The 23,494-nt window shown below is 49.2% G+C and overlaps 5 protein-coding genes across 5 annotated transcripts; 3 read left to right on the top strand and 2 right to left on the bottom strand.

Annotated features, from left to right (window-relative positions):
• Positions 1-919: 919 nt before the first annotated feature.
• On the top strand, positions 920-2,581 carry HOO65_040287 (putative glucose transporter rco-3; the record flags this gene model as incomplete). Its single annotated transcript, XM_071002753.1, has 2 exons — positions 920-1,051; positions 1,115-2,581. The coding sequence occupies 2 exons, from the start codon at positions 920-922 to the stop codon at positions 2,579-2,581; spliced, it is 1,599 nt and encodes a 532-aa protein (XP_070859130.1).
• A 484-nt stretch (positions 2,582-3,065) lies between these two features.
• Positions 3,066-4,873, bottom strand: HOO65_040286 (Beta beta-carotene 15 15'-monooxygenase; the record flags this gene model as incomplete). The annotated part of the gene is made up of 2 exons (XM_071002728.1): positions 3,066-4,679; positions 4,748-4,873. The coding sequence occupies 2 exons, from the start codon at positions 4,871-4,873 to the stop codon at positions 3,066-3,068; spliced, it is 1,740 nt and encodes a 579-aa protein (XP_070859129.1).
• An 816-nt stretch (positions 4,874-5,689) lies between these two features.
• On the top strand, positions 5,690-7,593 carry HOO65_040285 (ATP-dependent RNA helicase DBP3; the record flags this gene model as incomplete). The annotated part of the gene is made up of 3 exons (XM_071002709.1): positions 5,690-7,180; positions 7,246-7,358; positions 7,437-7,593. 3 exons carry the CDS (start codon positions 5,690-5,692, stop codon positions 7,591-7,593), a joined length of 1,761 nt encoding a protein of 586 aa, XP_070859128.1.
• A 299-nt stretch (positions 7,594-7,892) lies between these two features.
• HOO65_040284 (Oligosaccharide translocation protein RFT1) lies at positions 7,893-9,680 on the bottom strand (the record flags this gene model as incomplete). Its single annotated transcript, XM_071000622.1, has 1 exon — positions 7,893-9,680. One exon carries the CDS (start codon positions 9,678-9,680, stop codon positions 7,893-7,895), a length of 1,788 nt encoding a protein of 595 aa, XP_070859127.1.
• Positions 9,681-17,643: 7,963 nt separating this feature from the next.
• Positions 17,644-20,254, top strand: HOO65_040283 (uncharacterized protein; the record flags this gene model as incomplete). The annotated part of the gene is made up of 4 exons (XM_071002598.1): positions 17,644-17,670; positions 18,078-18,735; positions 18,786-18,831; positions 19,051-20,254. The coding sequence occupies 4 exons, from the start codon at positions 17,644-17,646 to the stop codon at positions 20,252-20,254; spliced, it is 1,935 nt and encodes a 644-aa protein (XP_070859126.1).
• Positions 20,255-23,494: the final 3,240 nt, after the last annotated feature.

Here is a 23,494-nt window from a genome sequence, read left to right as displayed (position 1 = left end):
ATAAAGCCACTTGCATCACCGCATGTAGACTTGGCTCACCATTCGGCCCTGCTGTGGGCTCTTCCCCACAACCTTCCCCGCATCTGTACACAAGAACCGTCACATGACTCCCAGAGTCGAATTGAGGGAGTAGGGCTCCACTTCTACTAGCTGGTCTGTCCCTTCGCTATTTTCTCTTTTCTCTTTTCTCCTTTCTAGACCTATTATCTCACTTCTTGAAGCTTTCTGGGGACGCCGCTAGTGCCACCCCATGTCGCCCTGGCTATTGGCACTGTCTTTACTCCTTCCCTGTTTCTCTCCCCAAAAAGAAACTTTGCCTTGTTGTCTCCTTCCGGTTTTGCCACACCCTCTCCCTCCCCTCCCCACTAAAAGCGCTAAGTTGAACTTCATGTTAGGCTTTATTTCAAGGGAGGCGTTCAAGGGAGAAAAGAGAAAGACCAAAAGAAAAGGCGGCGGCACCTGGCGACTGGGTAGTTGCTTTTGGGATTTGGTAAGTCTCACACGCCCTCTTTTTCCCTCTTGGCCGGGGGGGGGGGGGGGGCGTGTGTGGGCCTCTGCTCATTTCCCCGCAATATCCTCACACCAAGACCGGAGGCTCCATGGTGTTATTTCCCTTTTCGGGACTTGTTTTGGGCATTTGCTCAGTATTTTGTCACTCATCGACGCCAGACAGCTGGCTGTCTTGTCATGGCAGGAAAACCTTGGAAATTACTATATAAGGATCGACTCGGTCGTCCCTTCTCATCTAGACACTTGCTCTTTCCTCCATCATCACTCACTCTTCACTTCCAAGACATCCTCTCTTCGTCTTGTCGTCTATTCAATTCACTTTCCCTTCTTTCCTCCGCTACTCTAGTGCCATCTTTTCCTTCTACATATTCTACTCTCCTCTCTTGCCCCCCGCCAAACAAACATCACAATGGGTTTCTTGGTGGACCATCCTGCCACGGCCGGCGCGACCTGGCCGTCCATTGCCGTGGGAATGTTCGCGGCATTCGGTGGTGTCCTTTACGGATACGATACTGGAACCATCTCCGGTATTCTAGCCATGGTAAGAGATCCGCAAGCTTTACTCCATGGTGTCTACACAGTTACTAATAGTTGTCCCTTCTAGAAATACTGGCTCAAAACCTTTAGCACTGGTCACACAAACCAGGATGGCTCCCCTGCTATTACTTCGGGACAAGAGTCACTGATTGTCTCCATCCTGTCAGTTGGAACGTTTATTGGTTCTCTGATATCTCCTCTCCTTTCGGATCGCATCGGTCGTCGTCTTGCCCTAGTCATCGTCACGTGGGTCTTCAACCTAGGTGTTGCCATGCAAACTGCTGCTACAGGCCAGGATCTGTTCATTGCTGGTCGTTTCTTTGCTGGTCTCGGTGTCGGTCTCATTTCAGCCATCATCCCCCTCTACCAATCGGAGACTGCTCCCAAGTGGATTCGTGGTTTGATTGTTGGTTCTTACCAGCTGGCTATCACCATCGGTCTGCTGCTGGCCAATGTTGTCAACAACGCTACACACAAGAATGACGATACCTCTTCCTACCGCGTGCCCATTGGCGTGCAATTCGCCTGGTCGCTCATCCTCTTCGGCGGTATGCTGTTCCTGCCTGAGACCCCCCGTTTCCTGATCAAGCAGGGCAGACATGAGGAAGCCTCCCAATCTCTGTGCCGCCTTCGTCGTCTTGACCCTGATCATGAGGAAATCCAGGCTGAGCTGGCAGAGATCCGGGCTAACCACGAGTACGAGATGTCGCTGATTTCCGAGTCTTCCATGCTCGATGCTTTCAAGCCACCCATGCTCAGACGTCTCATCACTGGTGTGGGTGTCCAGTGCTTCCAGCAGCTCTCCGGTATTAACTTTATTTTCTACTACGGCACCAAGTTTTTCGAGAACTCGGGCATCAAAAACCCCTTCGTTATTTCCATGATCACTACCTCCATCAACGTGGTCTCTACGCTACCTGGTATCTGGGCCACTGACAAGTACGGTCGTCGCAACCTGCTCCTGATTGGTGCCGCTGGCATGGCTGCTTCTCAGCTCATTGTTGCTCTCACCGGCACTCTGTCCACTGACCAAACCGACACTGGTGTCATCATTGTCAAGAACCTGGCAGCTCAGCGTGCGGCTATTGCTTTCATCTGCATCTACATCTTCTTCTTTGCCTCCACCTGGGGTCCCCTGGCTTGGGTCGTGTGCTCTGAGATTTACCCGCTGCGTATTCGTGCTATCTCTGTGGCCACCACTACTGCTTCTAACTGGGCTGTGAACTGGGCTCTGTCATACTCTACACCTTACCTGGTTAACTGGGGTCCCGGAAACGCCAACCTGCAGTCCAAGATCTTCTTTATCTGGTTTGGCTGCTGCTTCCTAGGTGCTGCCTTTGTCTACTTCTTCGTTTACGAGACCAAGAACCTCACTCTGGAGGAGGTTGATGAGCTGTACTCTCAGGTCCCCCATGCCTGGAAGTCTGCTGGCTGGAAGCCCACGCTTCGCTTTGCTGACACCAAGATCCCTGACCATGACAAGCCCCAGCAAATGGGTGAGCATGTCGAGACGGCTACCAAGGTTGAGGTGTAAAATGATTGCTGTGATTTGGTGGTGCTAGCAGCAGCTGGCAACGCACGGTTGGTATTTCACATCTGCCATTTATTTGTTCATCTCGGCTTAGGGCAAAGGATTTGCAACTTCACTTCCTTCTGTGTATTATTCCTCTGGTGGTGGGTGGTGCCCTTTTCCATGAGCCTGGGGCACTTTCTGTCGTCTTGTTTTCTCTTTTCTTCTTGGATTTGTTCTTTCTACTTCTTTACTCTCTTTTGATATCTTGGGCTGTTGGCGTTTTCTTTGCTCTTTTTATCTTTGGCAGTAGTCTACTTACTGTTTATTTTTGAAAATTCATATCTCTATATATGCATGGGGCTGTGGAAACAAGTCTATAATCATTTCTTCTAACTAATTGTCTTCCTAACTTTTCGCTCTCCTTATATTGTAATGTGAATTTAAATCAACGCACCCACTCCTCTGACCGTATAGTAATTTCATCTTTGAAACATCTCACCATCTCTTAATGCTTAGCCTTCGCATGGTGGCCATGGAACCCCAACCCAACTGCGAACTCACACTCAGCTCTCCCTCTCTCTTGCATCGTGCATGCATCTAGACACAGCAAGTAGCTCTTTCTGTTAGCCCCGTCCAGCACTACACTCAGCAAAACGCCATTATCCTCGGCTTCGTTGTTGTTTTCAGGCTCTGGGTTAGCCACAAAGATGGGCTCTCCCGGCGTATGGCCCTTCTCGCCACTCCAAATTATCACGTTGCCCGAGACTGTATCTGTCTTGGCGATAGCATCATACATTGTGCTAAGTCCCCGAGTGACTACGCTATATACATAGCGATGCTTCTTGGTTGAATATGCTGGGTTGATAGTAGGAAGTTCTCCTACGTGCGGTGCAGGAATGTCAACTACTAGCTTAGGGGCTGGTCCAAGGCCAGATGTTAGCTCTGCATTTATATCAAACTGGTAACGCCGCAGTGCGCCCATGTTGCCGGGCTTAGAGGCAAAGGACTTCCAGAAACTCTTGCCGCTGCCGTTCTTGTCTAGCATGACGTTGCAGTAAAAAGATGACATGATGTCTGTGTTAGGATACTCGACCATTTCACAGAACAGATGTCCCTCATCATCCTCGAAGGCATTGACTGAGTGGAAGAAGAAGCCCGCTGGAGTCTCAAATCTGCCAACTACACCTCGACCATGATGCCTATCAACCACAAACCACCTGCACTTTTGTGACTCCTTAAATGGCAGAATAGTGTCAATGATATTCAAGTTCCACAAGAGCTTCAGGCCGTTCCAGGCCAAGTGGCTTGACGGGATGCACAAGACAAAGTAGCTTGGCGAGAGGAAGCAGCTGTGCATGTAAGCAGCTGCCACTCCGGGCCCCTGGATATCGGCAATAACTCGTGGCTTGGAGTCGCCCTCATGTAGTTGGTAGATGCTATATGTTGGCACCCGGCCAAACTTGAGGCCGTAGTTGAAATAGTCGCCGGTCTTGGGGTCCCTTCCTGGATGAGCACAAGAAGAGTGGTAGGCGAACTCAGTTCCCATGTCGCCCAAAGTCAGGCATTTGGGGCCAGGCTCTAGAGTTATAGGGTCAATTTGCCGCACGTAGGCATTATCCGTGGCGGCCCAGAGACTTTTTACATTGGCTGTGTGGCCAGTAACGGTATCAATCAGGGGCTTTACCGAATCCTGCGGATAAACGCCAACGTCTGGGCTCACGGTGACCTGCAGGTTCTTTGTCGTCACCATCTTTCGCGAGAAAGATGACATGACCTTACCAAAAAGACCGATGCATGGGTCTTTTCGTTGGGCAAAAGAGAAGCCCTGTGTGGCACCAGCCCGAACCTGGGCAATGAAATCGTCACATTGCCGCCGGGACGAGTACCACACACTTGTGCCCTCACTCGAATCGCTGCTCTTGGGAGCCACAATCTCAAATCTGTGTACATGGCCAAGGCCGTCGAACCAGTGCTGGACATCATACGACCGGCCCGAATCATCAAGGTCGACCGAGTAAACGCCAGGACCCGTCCTGTATAACGAACCGGCAGCCCAGGCTGGGATCTCTCCGATCGTACGGAGCTTAACTGGCCCTCGCTCCTCAGTCAAGGCTTCTAACTGAACGGCTTGGTTAGGGTCAAGATACATTAGGCTGAACAAATCACAAAGCTAACACTGGCACTTACCCCAGCTTCGTTGGGCCACTCGTCGAAGTTCCCTGCTTCCCAGTTTTGAACCGTAGCTTGTGAGTCTTCCGCAAGGTCGCAGACAGAGCGTTCGAAGGCGGAAGCTGTTGCGCCAAAACAGGACATTTTGTGAGCAACAACAGGCTTAAAGATTAGATGAAGAGACAGAGAAGTAGAGTAGTTCAAGGAAGAAAAAACTCCAAAAAACAGAAACAGGCAACTGCTCAAAAGAAGAGACGGGTTTGCAGGAGAAGCGGGAAAGAGCAAACACTCGAGGTCGCCCCTGCCCTATTGAGAGAAGAAAGAACAGGAATACTTTACTTTTAAGTCCAAGCCTAACAGAGCAGCCCTCCATCATGTCACATCATATCTCTTTTACTTTTCATTGTAGTTGTGCTTGACGGGGCGAGAGGGACTTGCTTGTGTGACCCAAGACAAAGGAACACAAACATATCACAAACCGTGGACTTTTGCTGTGGCCAACCCTGGGCAAAAATACCAGGCGCAAGTGGCTGACTAGCTGAACATACAACGGAAATAAGACCTAAAATAAGCATTAGGTAGATACTCTTTGGGAGATAATAAGCGAACCTCCTGTATTTTACATAAGGGGCAAAAAGTTAAGTATGATGCTCCGAGTGAGGGTCGAACTCACGACCTTTGGATGGCATTTTACATTTCGGAAAGTTAATATCAGACTCCTCATGAATTATGAGACCACTGCGCTACCACTGCGCCATCGAAGCCCGTGATTGGTTGCTCTCTAGCGAGCTCTAAATAATCCTGGCTGTGGGCCGGGGTTTTCTTATCTAATCGATAAGATAACTAAACCGACTTTTTATTTTATTTTTCCTGTCCGCTAATTTTCCTTGAGCAAACTGAAAGCCGCTCCGGCCTGCCTTGATAAACCTGCATCCGGTCCCCGAGCACACTTAAACAGCCATGCCTGCCGAGATTATGAACGCGCCTCCGGCTGCGGAGGTTTCTGACAAGAAGAAGAGAAAGGAAAAGAAGGAGAAAAAGGAAAAGAAAGAAAAGAAGGACAAGAAAGCCTCTGCTACCACCGACGATGTCGATATGACTGAAGCCCCCGCTGTCGCTCCTAAAGCTAAGAGCGAAGATGGAATGAGCAAAGAAGAGCGCAAGGCTGCTAAGGAACAGCGCAAGAAGGAAAAGGCTGAGCGTAAGGCTGCCAAGGAAGAGAAGAAGCGCAAGCGCTCCGAGGGCGACAGCGAGGATGCCGCGACCGAAGAGAAGCCCGAGTCCAAGAAGCAAAAGATACCCTCTGGTTCTCCCCCTTCTACTGCCGGCTACACACAGTCTGCCGAACTTACCGCCTTGCCCCAGGACAACATTGACTCCTTCCTAGCCAAGAACTTTGTCACCATCGAGGACCCAGAATCTACCGCTCCTCCCTTCCGTCCCGTGCTGTCCTTCTCCCACCTCCCTTCGACCGCACTTCTGGCCAAGAACCCGTTCTCCAAATACAACAACCCCACCCCTATCCAGTCTTCATCGTGGCCGTACACACTATCGGGCCGCGACGTGGTTGGTGTTGCCGAAACTGGCTCCGGCAAAACCATGGCGTTTGCTCTGCCGTGTGTGGAGAAGCTGAGTGCTAATGGTGCTTCAAACAAGAAAGGCATCAAGGCTGTAGTTGTATCTCCAACCCGCGAACTAGCCATGCAGACGGCCGAGCAGGTGACGGCTCTAGCTAGTCTAGTGGGCCTCAAGAGCGTGTGCGTCTACGGAGGTGCGTCTAAGGACGATCAGCGCAACGAGCTGCAGCGTGGCCGCGGCGCCGATATCATTGTGGCGACCCCTGGACGTCTCAAGGACTTCATGAGTGACGGCACTGTGGTACTCAGTGGAGTCGAGTTTGTGGTACTAGATGAGGCCGACCGTATGCTTGACAAGGGATTCGAGGACGACATCAAGATGATCTTAGGCGCATGTCCGCCCCGGGAGAAGCGCACCACTCTCATGTTCACCGCCACATGGCCCATCAGTGTGCAACAGCTGGCAGCTACTATGATGGTCTCGCCCGTCAAGATCACTATCAGCAACAATGGCAAGCAGCGTGTCGACGGTGAGCTACAGGCCAACACTCGTATCACGCAAACCGTCGAGGTTGTAGACCCGCGTGCCAAGGAGCAGCGGTTGCTGCAATTGCTTAAGTCATATCAAACTAAGAACAGTGCCAAGGACCGCATCCTGGTGTTCTGTCTATACAAGAAGGAGGCAACCAGAATTGAGACATTCCTAGGCCAACGCGGCATCAAGGTCTGCGGTATCCACGGAGATTTGCGCCAAGACCAGCGTACCAAGTCGCTAGAGGCGTTCAAGTCAGGTTCAACACCTGTGTTGGTGGCTACTGATGTGGCTGCTCGTGGCTTGGATATCCCAGAGGTCAAGCTGGTGATCAACGTGACGGTGAGACACCCCCCCCCCCCCCTCCCCCTTGGCGATGTTATGCACAAAATTCTAACTGTGTTTAGTTCCCCCTTACCATTGAGGACTATGTCCACCGCATCGGCCGTACTGGCCGTGCCGGAAAGACTGGCGAAGCTTACACCCTGTTCACGCTGCACGACAAGGCTCACTCTGGCTCGTAAGTATCCCCTTTTGCTGCGCCTGCGTTAATCTCTTTCTTTGGCACTAACATGTCGCTCTCTCCTTCCTCTCTTAGGCTCATCAACATCCTCAAGTCTGCAAACCAGAATGTGCCCGAAGACCTGCTCAAGTTTGGCACCACTGTCAAGAAAAAGGTGCATCCCGTATACGGTGCCTTCTTCCGCGAGGTTGATCCCAGCAAAGTCCCAGCCAAGATTGTGTTTGACGATTAGATTAGCTATCCCATTTTGTTTTTCTGTTTTTCCTCGCTTTGCTTCTCCCTTCATTGGCTAATTCGGCTTCATTATTGTAATGATGGGTTCATCTGTTTGCTATTGTTTGTGGCTGATAGGAGTTTATAAAATTAAAAGAATTATCTCTGTTGCTTTAGTTTCTCCTACATCTACTCGCTAGTCATCAGCGTTGGTACGATTTGTAAAGCTGCTGTAGGAACGACAGCTCGGAAAGACCACTATATCGCGAACACCAATTAGTAACGGATTAAGCCACGGCTCGGCTATAGAAAATACACTTACATGGCAAGGACAACCGGCACTGCAGCGACGCCCATAGCTGCCAGCCTCATTAGCGGATTGGTGACCCCGTTGCCTAGCAACATTTGAGCCGTTATCCTGATTACATGAGGTGCTCCAACACACGCCACTGACGCCACAATCCCGGGTCGTAGTGCAAGTAGATCAAACCGCACACCCTCTTTCAGAAAGTAGCGTGAAATAAACGCACAGCTCCACACAATGCGACACGCCATGTTGACAATGTTAGCAAACACTAGGCCTGATGCTTGCATATCGGCAACCTCGAGGAAGAAGTATCCAGCAGCGCCAAAGACGGCTGAGAACATAGTCATCCACAGCGACTGTGAGTGCACCTCCTTCTCAGTGGCTACCGAGGATACAAACGCCTCGGTCAGTCCGTTAAGAGCTAGCAAAGGGATGTAGTAGCAGTAGCGTGCCAGCACATCCCCCGCCCCATCAGCAGCCCAGCGGGTCCCAGCCAAGATCTCGATAGCGGGTGGCGCAGCCACGGGACCAATGGCGACAACTATGGTTGAAAATAGGAGATAGATCTTAAGCAAAATGGCGAGATCATGCGCTGCTTTGCTGACGGTGACCTTGCGGTCAGCCACAGCTTTACCATCATTTTCCTTTATGTTACTGCGCGCTATATCCTTCTCTGTGCCGCCGTCTTTAGATGGAACCGAGGCCACACTACCTATCGCCAAGAGTCGTCCAAAATAGTTACGGCTCATTTCTTCGACTGGTTGAAACACCAGACGCGCAACCAGCCCGCCATAGTTGTTAGCGAGCGCATAAACTCCCTGGGCCACTGGGCTCGCCAACACCGACACAATCAGTGTATCTCCCTGCGTCAAGAAGTGCTTGACAATTCCTTGTGCCTGTAGACTTGCGGCCAATGTTATGGCCGGTTTGTAAAACAGTCCAGCCACAACATATGTCTGTTCTTGTTCCCTGCGATCCAACTGGGGCTGTAATCCTCCGCGTGGAAGCAGCGAGAATCCTTCATCGCGCGCCAGTGGCCATACATGGAGCACATATACACACCACAATATGATTCCATATGCGAGCTGGCCTGCAGCAAAAGGCAGCACACCAATGTCAATCTGTGCGCGTGATGCCCAATATGCAGCCCCTAATGTACCAATACAACGAGCAATGGCTGCTGCAGATTCGGCCCTAGCTCGGGCACCGAACTGCTGGCGAGCAGCCAGTAAGGCAAAAAAGGGCTCAGCAGCAAGCTCAATCAGTGACGCCATACCATAGATATTTAACGCTAGTGGAACAAAGTCAGCCGCAGTGGAGACCCGGCGGAACATTGCCCCAAAGACTAGGGCCACGACAGCACCCAGGGGCACGGCTATATATCCCAGGTTAATGGCGGTTTGGGAAGGGGAGCGGCACATCTTGAACTCCTGCGCGGACCTTGGTTGTTCCGCCTTGCTGCTTTTGCTGCCACCTTGACTTGGGTCTTGGCTTATGTGTTGGCTATGACCTTGAGACGTGTCTTTAGACCTGGTCTCGGCCTCGGGTGTCGCTCCAGAGCTAGATCCCAAACTGGGTCCAGGAGCAATAGGCTGACGCTGGGCAGCGACGCGCAAGCTCTCTCGGGCGAAAAAAAGGATAGACAGGTAGTAAACCTCCAACTGCGTTGCCAGGCCCAGCTTTTGTGCCGTCAGGAACCGAAGCAGCACCTGGCCAGCAGCAAAAGTCAAGCCTCGCGAGAGCAGCTGTTGCAAGAACAGGAACAAGCCGCCCCGGAAAACTGCTCCTCGTGAGCTCATGATTTGGGGGGTCTTTGATTGATTACTTCCGATTACGTTTGAGGGCGTTCAATCAGGCGATGACTCCACGATGCCTCTAATGGGATGAGCCTGAATTCAGGGGCCTAAAAGCGATGTAAACGAAGCTGCAGAAACCTCGGAGCTAAGAGAGACACAAGAGTCTCCTTAAATGTGACTCAATTTTCTTCCTAAATATCTGTTCTTTTTTTATTTTCGCTTTTTAGGCAACTTCCGGATGATGGTGATGGTTCGTCCGCCCGAGCCCGAGACCGAATGAATGAATGTAGTACATTTTGCTTACAATTTAAGCTTGTCTCACCATAACCCTAATGACTAATCCTTGTCAGTCCGTGCGCATTTGGCGCTAGCATGATTCCAAGATCGACGTACAACCTTTCCCATGTCCTTCATAGCCAAGGTCCACAGTTGTTGCTGCGTCTAAAGTCCGAAAATGCAGTAAAAAAATAAGCCGGGTGAACTATTCCACCCATCTGGTCCGTTTCATTTTCTCCCTTTTTTTCTACCATGAATGTAGGTCAAAGATCTAAATCTCGATTAAGCATAGTGCTTAGGGTTACTGGAGTTATTCACTATGAACACTTAGTACAGTTATATGACAGACTAATATATGGGGCTTAATTTTAGTGCTACTCCATTGAGGCTAGCAGAAAGTAAGGAGTAGATTGATTACCCTACTCATGATTATGTGGCATCTCTATATCATCACCAAACGGCTGCCCAAACAAAGTCCAGTAGTTTGTATCGACACCCTGGAAAGCCCACCGCCCTGCATCAGCTGCTAGCCCCGGCAAGTTTTGGCCTTGGACTACAGTATTGGCTTGATTGTTGATCTGGCCGGCCATGACATTAGTGTGAATAGGTTGCGTTGCGGCTTGTTGTGGATAGTACTGGTGGATTTGGTGCTGCTGTGTGTGGTGGGAATGCTGCTGGTGCTGAGACTGATGCATTTGGCCTTGACTGTCTTTGTTCTGGCGATGGGCTATCGCTATGCCACCTTCAACCCTTTGCTGCGAGACATTTTGTGGCAGATTTATACAGGCGTCATGTGTCGCTTTATCTGGCCCCTGTTGTTCCATGCCGATAAAATCAGCGTCCCCCAGAGGGCAAAAGTCAAGATACGTCGTTAATTCCGGATCAAGCGTGAATAGGTCTCCCATGTCGGGGATTTCCTGTATGCCTGGAGGAACAGCAATATTTCCAGTTGGCAAACTCGTACTTGCTGTAAATATGGGACCAGGAACAGATTCGGTTGATGGCACCGAGACAGAGACTGGCGATATTCTAGAAGTGGATAAGGTTGTATTACTAGGTATGGGGACCGTATTCATCGTTGACCTAGAGGACACGGAAGGCATAGCCGGATCTGTTGCCGCCATTCCAGCTGCTGTTGTTCTAGACTTTTCTGGCTCTTGAGTTGACTGGCTGGTAGAATTGTTGTTGTCGTGGTCTTGCGTTTTTAGAGTGCGCAACGTGACTGTACCAAGATAGGGCACGTTAATATGGCACAGGCCCGTCGTCGAGGCCGTCTTGGGATCAATTATTGGCATAAGCTGGTCGACTATAGCTGCTGCTTCGGCTGTGAGTTTGTCGTTGTTCCTTTCTGCAACTTCCTTAAGAATCTTTTGTGTGTTGACCACCAATTCTCGGTCTTTGTCCTTTTGATCTTCGGGGCTGACAGTAGCCGTTCCACGGAACTCGCACATCTCTTCATGATTAAGCTGGTTGCATCCTACATTCTGGTCAAGATACGATAGCAACACTGTCATGGAACCAACTAACGACGTGTAGTCAATATGGCGGCACATCATGCCACTCATGGCGTTACATCGCATACTACAGTATCGAGTAAGCACCTCCCGACTAGCGCATAAGCAACGGCATCTGCTGTATGCACGCTGCTCAGTTGTGGCACCCTTCATCATGTAGGGAAGATGTAAAATTATAACCAAGCTAAAGAAATGCATTTGAACCATGATCTGCAGGTTTGGTAGCAAGGTTTCTGCCGTGAAGGTGACTCCACAAAGATCGGGCAGCTTCCACCATTCCGCACCATTAGCGTGAGCAGCGGAAGTAATCTGGTTGTATATAGACATAGTGAGTTCGCGGGCGTTATGTGGACGTAGTGTATTTCGGTCGCTGATCCGAGCGGAAGCAATAGTCAGAATACGCTCTAGTCTTTCGGTGGGCGATAGCTCTGCAAGCACGCTAGGGGTCGCAAATGACGTGTCGTGGGTTGCTGTTGAAAGCCCCAAAAGCAAGGATGTGTATCGGTCGAAAAAATTAAGCCGGTACCAAAGAAAGCCTGGCGCTGGTTTCCAGGATGGATCAGTCTCATGGTCAACCGAGGGAACCATAAAGCGCACTCCCTGGCCAAGGCCCATGAGCTGCGCAAAATTTATAGCGCGACGGCAGACAATCCAAGCCTTGCGTAGGCTGCCCATATTGGCCATGAATAAGCACTGCAATAATAAGCACTCCAAGCCTTCTAGATTGACAAGAAGCTCATCGTCGCTAGTAATTAAACAAGAAACTGCGTTGTACCACTCCTCTGTAATAAGAGGCAGTGGCTTCTTGACGGTCAGGTCAGCGGCGTCAAGAGTTGGTTCAAGATGCTGGATAATTACGGCCATTTGCAGCAGTTTCCTGGCCATGCAAAGCGGGTGAGACGTAGGTGATGGCACAGATTTGATATCCTGCACGGCAGGTATCCTAGACCCTATGATGGACTTGATAGGAAATATAGTTGACATGATGAAATAAATGCCAGAGCTGTTTTCAAAAATGCGATTGATGTCCTCTTGAGGAAGGAAGAGAGGCAAGAGTCTTGTGCGTAGGGCATCTAGCTTCTGCGACCGTGGAATCGTGGGGGGCAATGCATATAAGCCAGTTCGCGAGGACTCGGAAAAGTTTGGTGATGGGAGAGTATATTGCCAAGCCAGAACATTGTTGAATCGGTGGTTCTTTTTGGAGGAACAGGAGGGCGGTATTTGTAGGGATGATATACACGAAGGACCTGTACTCGGAATTTTCGATGACGACGGAGGTGGTGGGACTGAGCGCGGGAGTGATAGCGGTGCTGGGGTCTGCTGTGGCGTCGTCCTATTTCTATGGTGCGATAGTACCTGCTGTCCTGCAGGAGACGCGTCGACTGAGGCACAAACCTTGGGCTTAGATGTCATCATGGGATCTATGTCAGTCTTCGGTATTTCAGACTCATCCGCTATGCTGGCACCATCAATAGAACGAGCCTTTTCGGTTTCATCTGCCACCGAGGCAGAAGTGCCTGGTGGCAAGGACAAGTCTTTCATAAGCCCTCTAGTCGGGTCAACGACTTTGACGACCAACTGCAAGGCTCGTTCCATTTCAGATAGCCTCTGATGGACAGTACGTGTAGAGCTGGCGGCAGGCTCTGACCGCTCATCAGGCCCGGGCTCTTCGGGGTATTCCTGGCTGCGGCATGGCTCTCCTTTTTCAGTGCAGCGTATGCATACAGCGGAATTGGCGGTCTTGTATTCACACTTGATTTTTCGACGACGGCCTTGAGAGGGAGGAATGGTTAGAAGGAATTTATGCTCGTGGGACACATAGAGTATTCATCTGTAGTATAAGACAGAAATTGGGTGGGGCATGATCGTGACGCCAAAGCTCACAAAACAAACCCACCACACACAACGTACATTGCCAGCAGCTCTTAGTGCCCTTGCGCACGCGGCGCTTGCCACCTTCTGTAGCCTGGAATTTCTCTGGCGTTGAGATGGGATTAATGTTTGAGGCTCCCACGGTGTTTGTATCTGAGCATCCCTCTGATGGGGGCTGTTTTCTCTTTCGATCCTGCATCAAGAGATGGGTTTATGGAGGGATGTGTATGGGTGATAGATTTCGAAGGCCAATTAGATAAATGCCTGCTTTGTGAGTCCTACCCTTTTTTTCACAGCAGCGTATTTGAGATGCTGAAGCGACACAAGGCTGATATCTATGCTCCAATGTTCCTTATATCCTATGATAGCGGTTGCTGATTTATCCGGTTGTTTGTGAGTGTCAAATCACCACCAAAAGTGACGATGGTGATACAAGGCTGTAAGTTCAGGGATGGGAGTTGTGGGTGGGCTAGAAGTAACCTTGATGGGTATCTTCCAAGGCATAAAAGGCAGAAAGACAGTGAAAAGACACAATGGTCTCAAGACCGAAAGACACAAGAACAGCGACAAGGTTGTGGATAGTTGGTCTTTAATACACAGCTGAAAAAGCTTAAGGTTGAAAGGCGGAAAGAGGTTATGCCGGGCGTGAATTTGTAGATGAAGCAAAATAAGGGTTTTGGAAATTGATTTATAATAATGAGATTTGCCGTTGAGGTGTCGTTGCGATGGCACAGGCGATGGGGGCGGCAATGGCGGGTATTATGTGGGTGTTATGGGTGATTAACGCACACGCACACACATATATATACATAAAATTGAGGGGCTAGAATTGAAGAAGCTAATAACACAAAGGGAGATGGTAATAGTAAAATAATCAGGGACTGTGGATTGATTATATGGAAGCTTATGGTCGGCAAAAACGATGGCCGACAAGGTCCGTGATTCATGGACGAACTTGAGCTGACTAAGACAAAAAACTCCAGTTTGGCTTTGTGAGTGCCAGAGGATCTAGGGTTAATAGTGGACCTCGAATATGATATCAAGTAATTCCCTTGGCAGCAAAAGCTTCTCCTTTACACTGTTCTTCATTTTCTTCCTCAAGGATTCCGATCTTTTCTCCTCCTTTATGCCATGAGCCATTTCACCATCATACTTCCAAGACTAGGCAGCCTTTTCTGTGCCTTGGACCTATGTACGCAGAGAATGCCTTCTAGCCATGCCCATGCATCAAGGTTATTTCTGTGAATGTACATGTCGTCAGGCTTTGTAATGGATGCTCCTTGCCTGCCCCACTGCTTTTCGCACTGGCCTTCTTGTCCGTTACCTCTTACCCTGATTCGTACCGCGCTCATAGCCTTAATCCTACAGCGAAGCGCAGTGCTACGCCCATTAGGTTGAAGAAGAAAAACCACGCTTTTTACCCCTTTTAGCGCCAACCCCAAAAGAGCGACGATGCGAGCATTTGGTCCGAAATACCAAGGATTACACGCCTCTCTGCAAATTTTGCTACATTTCGTGGGCTTGGCCTGGAGTTAAGGCTTTTGTAATGCGCGCGCTTATTCCAACCCCATATCCCATCTTGATCTGGCCTCTAGTTCGGACATTCTCTTTTGTCTTGACTCGTCTGTTTCTTTCATCTTTATTTATGTATTTAATATTTCTTTCTACATTCAACGTCAGTACAGGCCAGTATCTGAATCACCAAACCATCAAGCCATCTATAGTATTCGCACCAATGACACATCATCATGTACCATGATTCACCCCGTGCCGTAGTGCTATCTGGACCGGGACAAGCAATATCGAGATTATGGATCCCGTTTCCTCGAAAAGTATGTCTCAAGCTGGACAAGCACGATAGCCGGGCTGCCTGCAGTGAGGTTAAGTCCGAGTGTTATGGGTATGGGGGGTTTACAGGAAACTTGGGTTAGACAAGCGGCCGTAAGAATTAGGGTTTGCTTTGATGGTGCCCTGGTACGTCCTACATCGCTATGCTTGTAGTCCTTCTCGACCAAGGTCCTTCCCATCTTTCCGACCTCGCAGTTGTTTGTTGTTCTTGGCAAGGGTTGTCAAAGATACTAAATGGCAACCATTGTCAACATGCCTACGCATAGTAGGCCAGGGTATGATCAATATGCCATCTATCCATGTGACGCTTTTGGTTACTTGGCGTGCACTTACCTGGCGGTTGTGACGTGATGTTTGTTTTGTTTTCTTTTGTCTACATTGGGCTTTGCTTTGTTTTGTTTTGTATTTTTTTTTGGCGCTCACCTTGTGATAGCAGGAATTTGCAGTTGAAGAAACTTCAAAAAAAAATCTGTCGCAACAAGCTGAGAAGCTCGTTGTGTCAGTGGCAGACGAGCAAATATTTCTAGAGTTTAATGGTGTCACCAACCCTCCGCCTCTTAATATAGATCTTATATGTCTCGCTGTATAGACAATGTCCCAACACAGCCTTCAGATGGAAGGCGCACGTTGTCACTCTTGCACAAAGTTTCTTATCAGCTGTAATAGGTGATAGCGCAACTACCCAGTTCAATTTCCAAAGTTCAAGGGAAGGGACGCAACATGAGCAGAATTTTCGCACACAAAATAGCAAAACAGGAAGCTTCCTTTTTTTTTCCTTTTTCTCCTCTTTTTTGTTCTTCTAGAGACGATCCCTTCTTTTGAACTCTCGTGTCTTTGCTTCTCTTCTTTCAACATGTGTGGCATGGCATGAGGTTGGTAATGACTTAGTCGCTCTTTGTTCCTTTTTGACAGTTCATTGTTCTTCTGTTCTTTCTTTAATAATATTTGTTACTCTTTGCTTGTTTTGTTCTGTAGCCCGACGCTATTTGCTTCTATAACCAATCATATACATTCCTTACTCGTCCTCTCTACGTGACCTGCTGTCTACGATCACGACTTTACGAATCCCTACCTTCATCGACTCTCTTTTCAATCGTTGGCGACGGACCTGTCAAATTTCTACCAGTCTACCCCACGTTCGGTATAATACTAAGGCTGCTTTTGACCTACGCCTACCATAGCAACCAAGCAACCAACCACAGCACCGCCCTTTCTGGCTCGTGACCTACATGCTGCCTCGAATCTTGTGTTCTAAAGTCCTTGCCTCTCCCTCATCTTGCATCATCATCTCTGTGTTGTTTTTTTGGCCCTAGCATCAACCGATGCTATTTCCAAGGTCCCCTCGTCAGTTAACCAACTTTCACCCAAATATCCTCGTTCAATAAAGCGGTGGGGAGAGAAAGGGAGGTGGTGGCTGAGACGAGGCGGATTGAGTCAGAGACTTCGCTTTCCTAGTGCCCCAGAGTCAGGCGTGTGCTCTGGTGGTAAAAAAGAAAGAAAAAAAAAAGCACTCTCGCCTGCTCCGCCTACTATTCTGACACACTACACCAGAAGCACAACACCATCCAGAAAACTGGTCGGTGCACAAAAACGTCACAGCGCATTTGACCTATACTTGAATTTGAACCTCAAGTCTTCACCACGACCTGCACATTGCATGTGGCTCATCATCGAATATTTCGTCCCTCTAAACTATTGCGTTATTTGAAAAAAAAAAGAAAAAAAAAAAAAACCGCCCACGAAAGCCCTCCAAGAGGCAAAGCGAACAGACCTGTAACAAGGTCTCCCCCATGGATCCCTGTTTGTAAAGGGAGCCAAGTCTTGTTTGCTGACCGAATTTCATTTCATCTGAGATTCATGTTCGGGGAGATGATCGTTTGCCTTCTCTTTGAAACCTTGTCTTCATTTGTTCTTGAAATTCTCAACCTACGGCTGTACTCTACGCAATATCACAACGCGGTACCAGATATCTGCCTTTTCCAGCTCTATATTGTCTTCGTACATTGCCAACGACCAACGACCAACACGTGCTCAAAATACTGTCAGATAGCGCAATCCAATAGTGTCTATCCTCTACTCTAACCTCATTCACTCTACTATCTCTTTGTTCTTCATCTAAGAATTTTCTTTGTTCGCGCTATTCCTATTGCATGCCATACGCCATAATGTCTACTCACAACCGCCCTGTTTCCACAACGCCCTCACGAGCATCCTCGATTGCTTCTCGCACGCGACTTGATTCGTCACCGTCGCCACTTTCTTCCTCAAGAGGCTCTTCACCTTCAATAGCTTCGTCGGCTCGCACACCTACGCATATGAATCAGCCTTCAACACTCTCCAATCGTACAGATACCGACATATCGGATACGCCCCCTGTTTTAAGATGTTGCTGCGGCCTTATAGAGTGCAAATTCCTTAAAAATAACTGCGCCATACTCCAGAATGTAGAAAATGACATGCGCGCCGCTGCGGCGCTAGGACAGGTACGTTATGATGGTTGCTCTTTCCTGTCTCTAAAAGAGCAGAGACCCCTACCAGGAATTTCTTCGGCATGTTGCAGGGCAGATCGAAAGTAATATGTGGACTTTAAGCATACATAGGCTTTGGAGTGGCTCAAAGGGAGTGAATTGCAAAGTGTGTGGCATGTATAAGCCGCCCTTGATAGCGAGACTCGGAGGAAACACAGCGGGGTTCTTTCAAATACCGTCTCGTGCGTCGAGGAACCGATTGAACTCGGCACCCCAAGGGTGGCTTCTATTTTGTCTGACGCTCTTTGTGCTGCTCTCACTTTTAGTCCGTGGTTGTTCGGTTCGGGCTTTGTTAGATACGACTTGAGCCAATATTGTCTAAATATCCTATGGACTATTCATCGCTGACATTTTCGTTACAGGCTTTGCTGCATCGGCACGAAACTTACATGGCTGATGCTGAACGTGACCGACTTAAGCTCGTGGCTCGGATAGAAGAGTTGCAAAACGACAAAATCGAACTTGAGGCGTGTAACGAAAAGACACAAAAGGAAAACAAGGGCCTTATGAATCAGATTGATATGCTCAACACTTCTGTACAAGATGCAGATATGAGAATAATGCAGCTCGAGGCCAACCTTTTGTCCTCGGAGCAGACGGTGCGCCGACTCGAAAATGCCACTGCCCGTGCGGCTGACATGGAGCGCCAAATTGCCGTCCTTGAAAATGAACAAGACACGCTGCGCCACACTGTCAGCAAAACTGAAGCAGAAAGCCGAGACACGATGCAACGATGGCGCAGAGCTGAGCGCAGTATAATCATACTCCAAGAGCAAATGGACCGTATGGAACAAGAGGGGAAAGAAGAGCGCGAACGCCATGCTGAGATTATAAAGCGCATAGAGCGACAGCGCGAAGTTGAAAGGGGTCTTAACACGGCAGCGGGCCGATTAAAAGGTGCGGCTGCAGCAAAAAGTCTTGTTTCAACAGCTGAAGACATTGTGGGCGAAAACCCCGGGAATACAGTCGTTTCCCACTTCGTCCGCGACCTCCTAGCTGATAATGCCCATCTGCAACTCGGTATGACTGAGCTGCGAGAATTGTTGATTAATTCCCACGATGAAATCCAGGCTTTGCGGGAACAATTATTATCGCATCAACCATTGCAGCAGCCTAGTACACCGTCGGTTGTGACCCCTTTTCCTGAAAGCGACGAGAGTGTCACATCACCTACAGAGTCACAAAGCTCTGATCGTGGGCCGTCAAAACAGGTTCATGTGCATCATCACTATCATGTTGCAGCAACATCAAAGCGCACAGCGACAAAATCGAGGAAAAAGCGCAACAGCTTGGTGCCAGGCTCCTATAACCCCCTGCATTTGCTACCGTGGGCAGTGTAACATGCTTGCCGCTAACAACGCCTTCACACTCACCCAACCCTTCTATATCTCTTGGCGACGGTGACGCGCAAACTACCGAGTCCTTCAACTGCATCCCCGATGCCGCCGTGAGGGAAAGCCGGAAACGAGATTCTATCAACACTGCTGCTTCTACACGTCGCGATTCTATTTTCTCAGAGCGACCCTCAATATACTCGCCAACATCGATTCCATCTTCGCCAACTAGTAGTCGGCGTGTGTCGATGCTGAGCGCTTATCCGGCTGACGACAATGAAGTCACATCGCCAAGCTCACGCAAACATAGAAAGCGCATCTCAGATATATCCGCACACTTTGCGGTGCCGAATCATGCTGCTGGGATTCACGCTATTGCCGAGGAAGATGATGGACGCATCAGCAAGGGTATTCAGCGTCGTGTCACTTCATTATCAATCGCGGAAGAGCTTGCAGGTCTTGATGACGAGGCCGAGTTCGAATTCTGCGAGGATGACGATGATGGCGATGATGATAAGACACAGGATGTAGTGGCTCCGTTGCGCTCACTCCGGCGTCATGTATCACACGAGTCTATCATGTCTCTCTCTGGCGGTCTCGACATCCACACTCTCAAGGCTAGGCCTAGCCAGTTGACTCTTAGGCCATTGGGGACTGCATCGGCTGTCATCACTGACGTCGTGGCACAGTCTACGATCTCGTTTCAGTCGGGGTCTGATATTCGCAGCAGTCTCGCAGGCTTTGTGGGTGGCGATTCGGGCGTGACAGTCAAGGTAACAGCGGACGACTCGAGCGACGTTACTTCGGTAAATTCCTCATCGATTTCGAATGTTGGCAACAGCGAAACGAAGCCGGGCTCCGTGGTGCGCGGCTGGTCCAAATGGGTCCCGTGGGCTGGATACTCCTCGACGGCATCAGCAGCGAGCACGAATGCGAGTGCCGCGACTAGTGTGAGCACCAGTTTTAGTTCTACATCGACACTTGCCAGCGACTCAGCGGCATTGGCCACACCAAAGCAAACGCCGATTAAACGGGCGAACACGAGTGTCGGCGAGATCCAGCAGCCGGGCTCTAGCCTGCCTTTTTTCCGCAATTCCGGGGTGAACCAGCCGGGGCCATTGCCAAGGTACTGGGTGTCGGGGAGGGGGAGAGGGCGTGGAACAGCAGCACAGGCTTTGGTGGATAGCCTGAAGAATAATGTGTGATGCCTCTTTCTTTTTGTCACCTGTTGAGTCTCTTTTTTTGTTTTCCCTCTCTTTTCCTTTTCTCTTTTGTGTTGTTTTCTTCCTTCAGCCGACGTGTTCCAATCATGTCCTTCCTTTTCACTCTTGTTTCAATTCAGGTAAGATTTCACGAGCGACGACACAGAATTCCCTCGCTCTACTCGTTCTTTATTGTCTTTTTTTTTTTTTTTCTCTCGGTTTTCCCTCTTTCAGTTCTCATGTTTCCTGCACTGCATACATACATATATAGCATTGTTGCCAACCCATCCTTGGTCTGACTCGCTGTCTAATCTGTTATTTCCGTTATTTTGTTATCCCCCGGCTGCTTGTTTATTTCCAGCCCATGACATTTTTTTTTTGTTTGTTTGCCTCTTCCGTCTTTCTACCCTTCTTCTTTACTTTATCCTTGTTCTCTCTCTTTTTTGTTTTCGATCTGTCACGATTTCTCTTGACCAGTTCTTTGATCTGTCGTTTGTCAGTGGCTTTTGAGCCATTAGATAAGTTATAAGTTCATATATTCTAGCTAGAATGTCATCATGGTGCTTGTTCTTTGATTAATATGCACTAAACAGGGCAAAACGGCAGTTCTCTTATGATGTGCAGTATTTTTCTATGCCGTAAGCTAATAGCACAGCATCAACATGATCATGCGAGAGTTGCGGCCGACTTATGCAAGCCTCTTGAACGAGAGAAAACGCACATTTGCAAACCGGTGGGCCTTGTCTCTCTTGCTTCTTCTTTAGTTCTCCTCTTTCTTGTCAGACAGGGATCATCTTGCATAGAACGACGGTGGCTGTTCTTGGCACGCAGATGCGCTAAGCCTATTATGGGTGCAGCTGAAGGCTGAGGAACAGGGGAGGAGAAGCAAGAAGGGTCTAGCCAGTCCGAGTCAAGGGATCTTTTTGTGTGCTGGTAAAGAGGGAGATGGAGTCAGGGGTGCTTTGTTGTCTTGAAATGTTGAAGAAGTGTGCAGGTTTTGCACAGGATAGAAGGTAGAGAGCGATGCTGTGCTTATGCTACGTTGTACGCTTATTCAATCCCGGCGATCTTTGCATAAATATATTGCATTTTTTGGCCGTGTGGTGAGGTTTTTACATGTGCATATCCCGCAAGGCGCTATGAGACGTTGAGCTTGGGGCAACTTTGGCTATCAAGACTTGTCCATTCTTTCTTCTGACTATCTCTATGATCGAAGCCTGAGCTGGGCTGACCAACGAGCATTGGGGCTGAAATCAAAGGTTGGTTGGACAAAGCTTGTTTGGGGGGGGGGGGGGGGGACTTTGCTAGCAAGCTGTCTTGAAAGCCCATTCCGGGTTAATTCTCAATGGCTGAAGCTGGAATACAACCGTATGCAAGGTGCTTTGTCTTTTTTGCAAAAATAACGAGAAGGCAGCTCATTTAATGCTCCTCATCTTCTTGTCTACTGAGGCGTACCCAGATGCCAAAAACACGGCCACCATTTCCTAGGTGCATGTGGCTAGAGAAACACGGACAAACGACGCCTCGTGATACCAACCTTTGCCCTCTTGATTTGATTATAAGGCAAATGTAATATGATTTGCAGGCGGGTCTTGTTTGCGCACAGCAGCTTGCTTCTCTGCATGCGCGTTCATTGGCTGGGATCCATCCCCTTTAGTAAAGATTATCGCTTATTCTCAGCCCTGGACTTCACCCTCTCATTGAATTTTGCTCGCTGACCTCACTCAACCCACCCACCCACCAGCTAGCCAACCTTGAGGAAGAAGCAGAAGACTCGAGACATGGCCCACACATTAAAGCCGAGCCCCTAGGACGTACAAAGAGCTCTAATGCGTGACGATGGTGGCGTTTATGATGCTACAGCTATGGCTTGGACTAATACTATAGTTGCCTCATTTTCTTTTTATCCTCTCCTCAAGCCCCCATCTTGTAGCACGCGAGAGAGCAAGACAGCCAGTCAAGTTAAGTTAGCCTCTGCGGGCAAGCCGACATTTCCACAATTTGGGGTGCGTCTAGGAACCTACGAGAACAAGAGAAGTAGAACGGCTGTTGCGTTTATCTTGCGCGCTCTCGGCTCCCCCTCTTTCTGATATTACCTGGCAGCCCTCCCAGCCATAATCCCAGCTCCTCTTGCTTTGAGAAACGGGGTAGATTTTGACGAGCTAGACGACCTGACCCCCACCCCCGGGCTGTGTGGCCTGTCTTCCTTCTACTGGTATCCTCAGGTGGGTTTTAAATTTCCCCCATTTGCAAGTTTTTTGTTTCCCTCCTTAACCAAACCTGAGTCCCTTGTTCGTTCACTGGAATCGGGTCTTTGTCTCTTTTTTCCCAGACCTGCACTAACCGCCGCGTGTTGTATGTGTGTGTACGGACAAACATGTGAATGTACTCACATATATAGACCCACATGCATATATATGCATACACGTACTGCATTGCTAGACAAGACACACATGCTTTAATGCTTATAGCAGGTCTGACATTTCTTCTTTTCCTTGTCTGTCAGCCTTGCAAAGGCAGCCCGAGCAGCAAAACTCGACACTCCTTGCTTTTGTCGTTCCATTTTTGGGCTGGTACACTGCATTCCCGGCGGCTCTCCGAAGCTCTTTGTCTTCCTGTCTCTCTATCTACTGAGCAGAGTCAGGTCAAGTCATACGCTAGATCTGCTTGCCTTCCCACTAGTTCTCACCGCTTTTGCGCCCACTAAATCCCCTAGTCCAGTCCGACGCCAATTGCCGCTTGTATTTACTTACACACATCCTTACGACGACTCGACGCTAGGGCAGGTTTGAACCCCACCAGCACCAGCACCACCGCCTTTCGCCAGCAAGCACTTACCTTACTGCTACCTACTTACTTGCCTGTCTGGCTTTGCCCGACCCGCCAGTTACTACCACTTCCTATCCTGTTCTGCAGCTCCACGGCTAGCTAGTCTATTTGTACCTGGTACTTGCTAGCCTCTGGCGCTATAGACCCGTGGTGGTGTACTCACTACTTGTAGCCTACACTGACCTGCCGCTATATCGGCTGCTCCTTCCTCTGGCCTTCCTCCCTTTCTTTGTAACTTTGGGAAGGAACAAACAACCGCTAGGCTAGAAAGTAACAAGTCTCGGGGTTCTTGCTGCTTCTTTACAAGAGGAAAAGGAAGGAAGAAAGAGACGAAAGAAAAAAAGGAAACAAAAAGGAAAGTGCCAAATTTGGCTTTTCACTTCCCTGGATTTTGACGTCCTACTATCTCTATAT

The sequence above is a fragment of the Ceratocystis lukuohia genome, assembly GCF_044167205.1.
Source record: "Ceratocystis lukuohia strain C4212 chromosome Unknown Supercontig4_pilon, whole genome shotgun sequence".
In the NCBI taxonomy this organism is placed as follows: domain Eukaryota; kingdom Fungi; phylum Ascomycota; class Sordariomycetes; order Microascales; family Ceratocystidaceae; genus Ceratocystis; species Ceratocystis lukuohia.
Note: the sequence above shows the minus strand (reverse complement) of the source record. Positions and strands in the feature narration are given on the sequence as shown.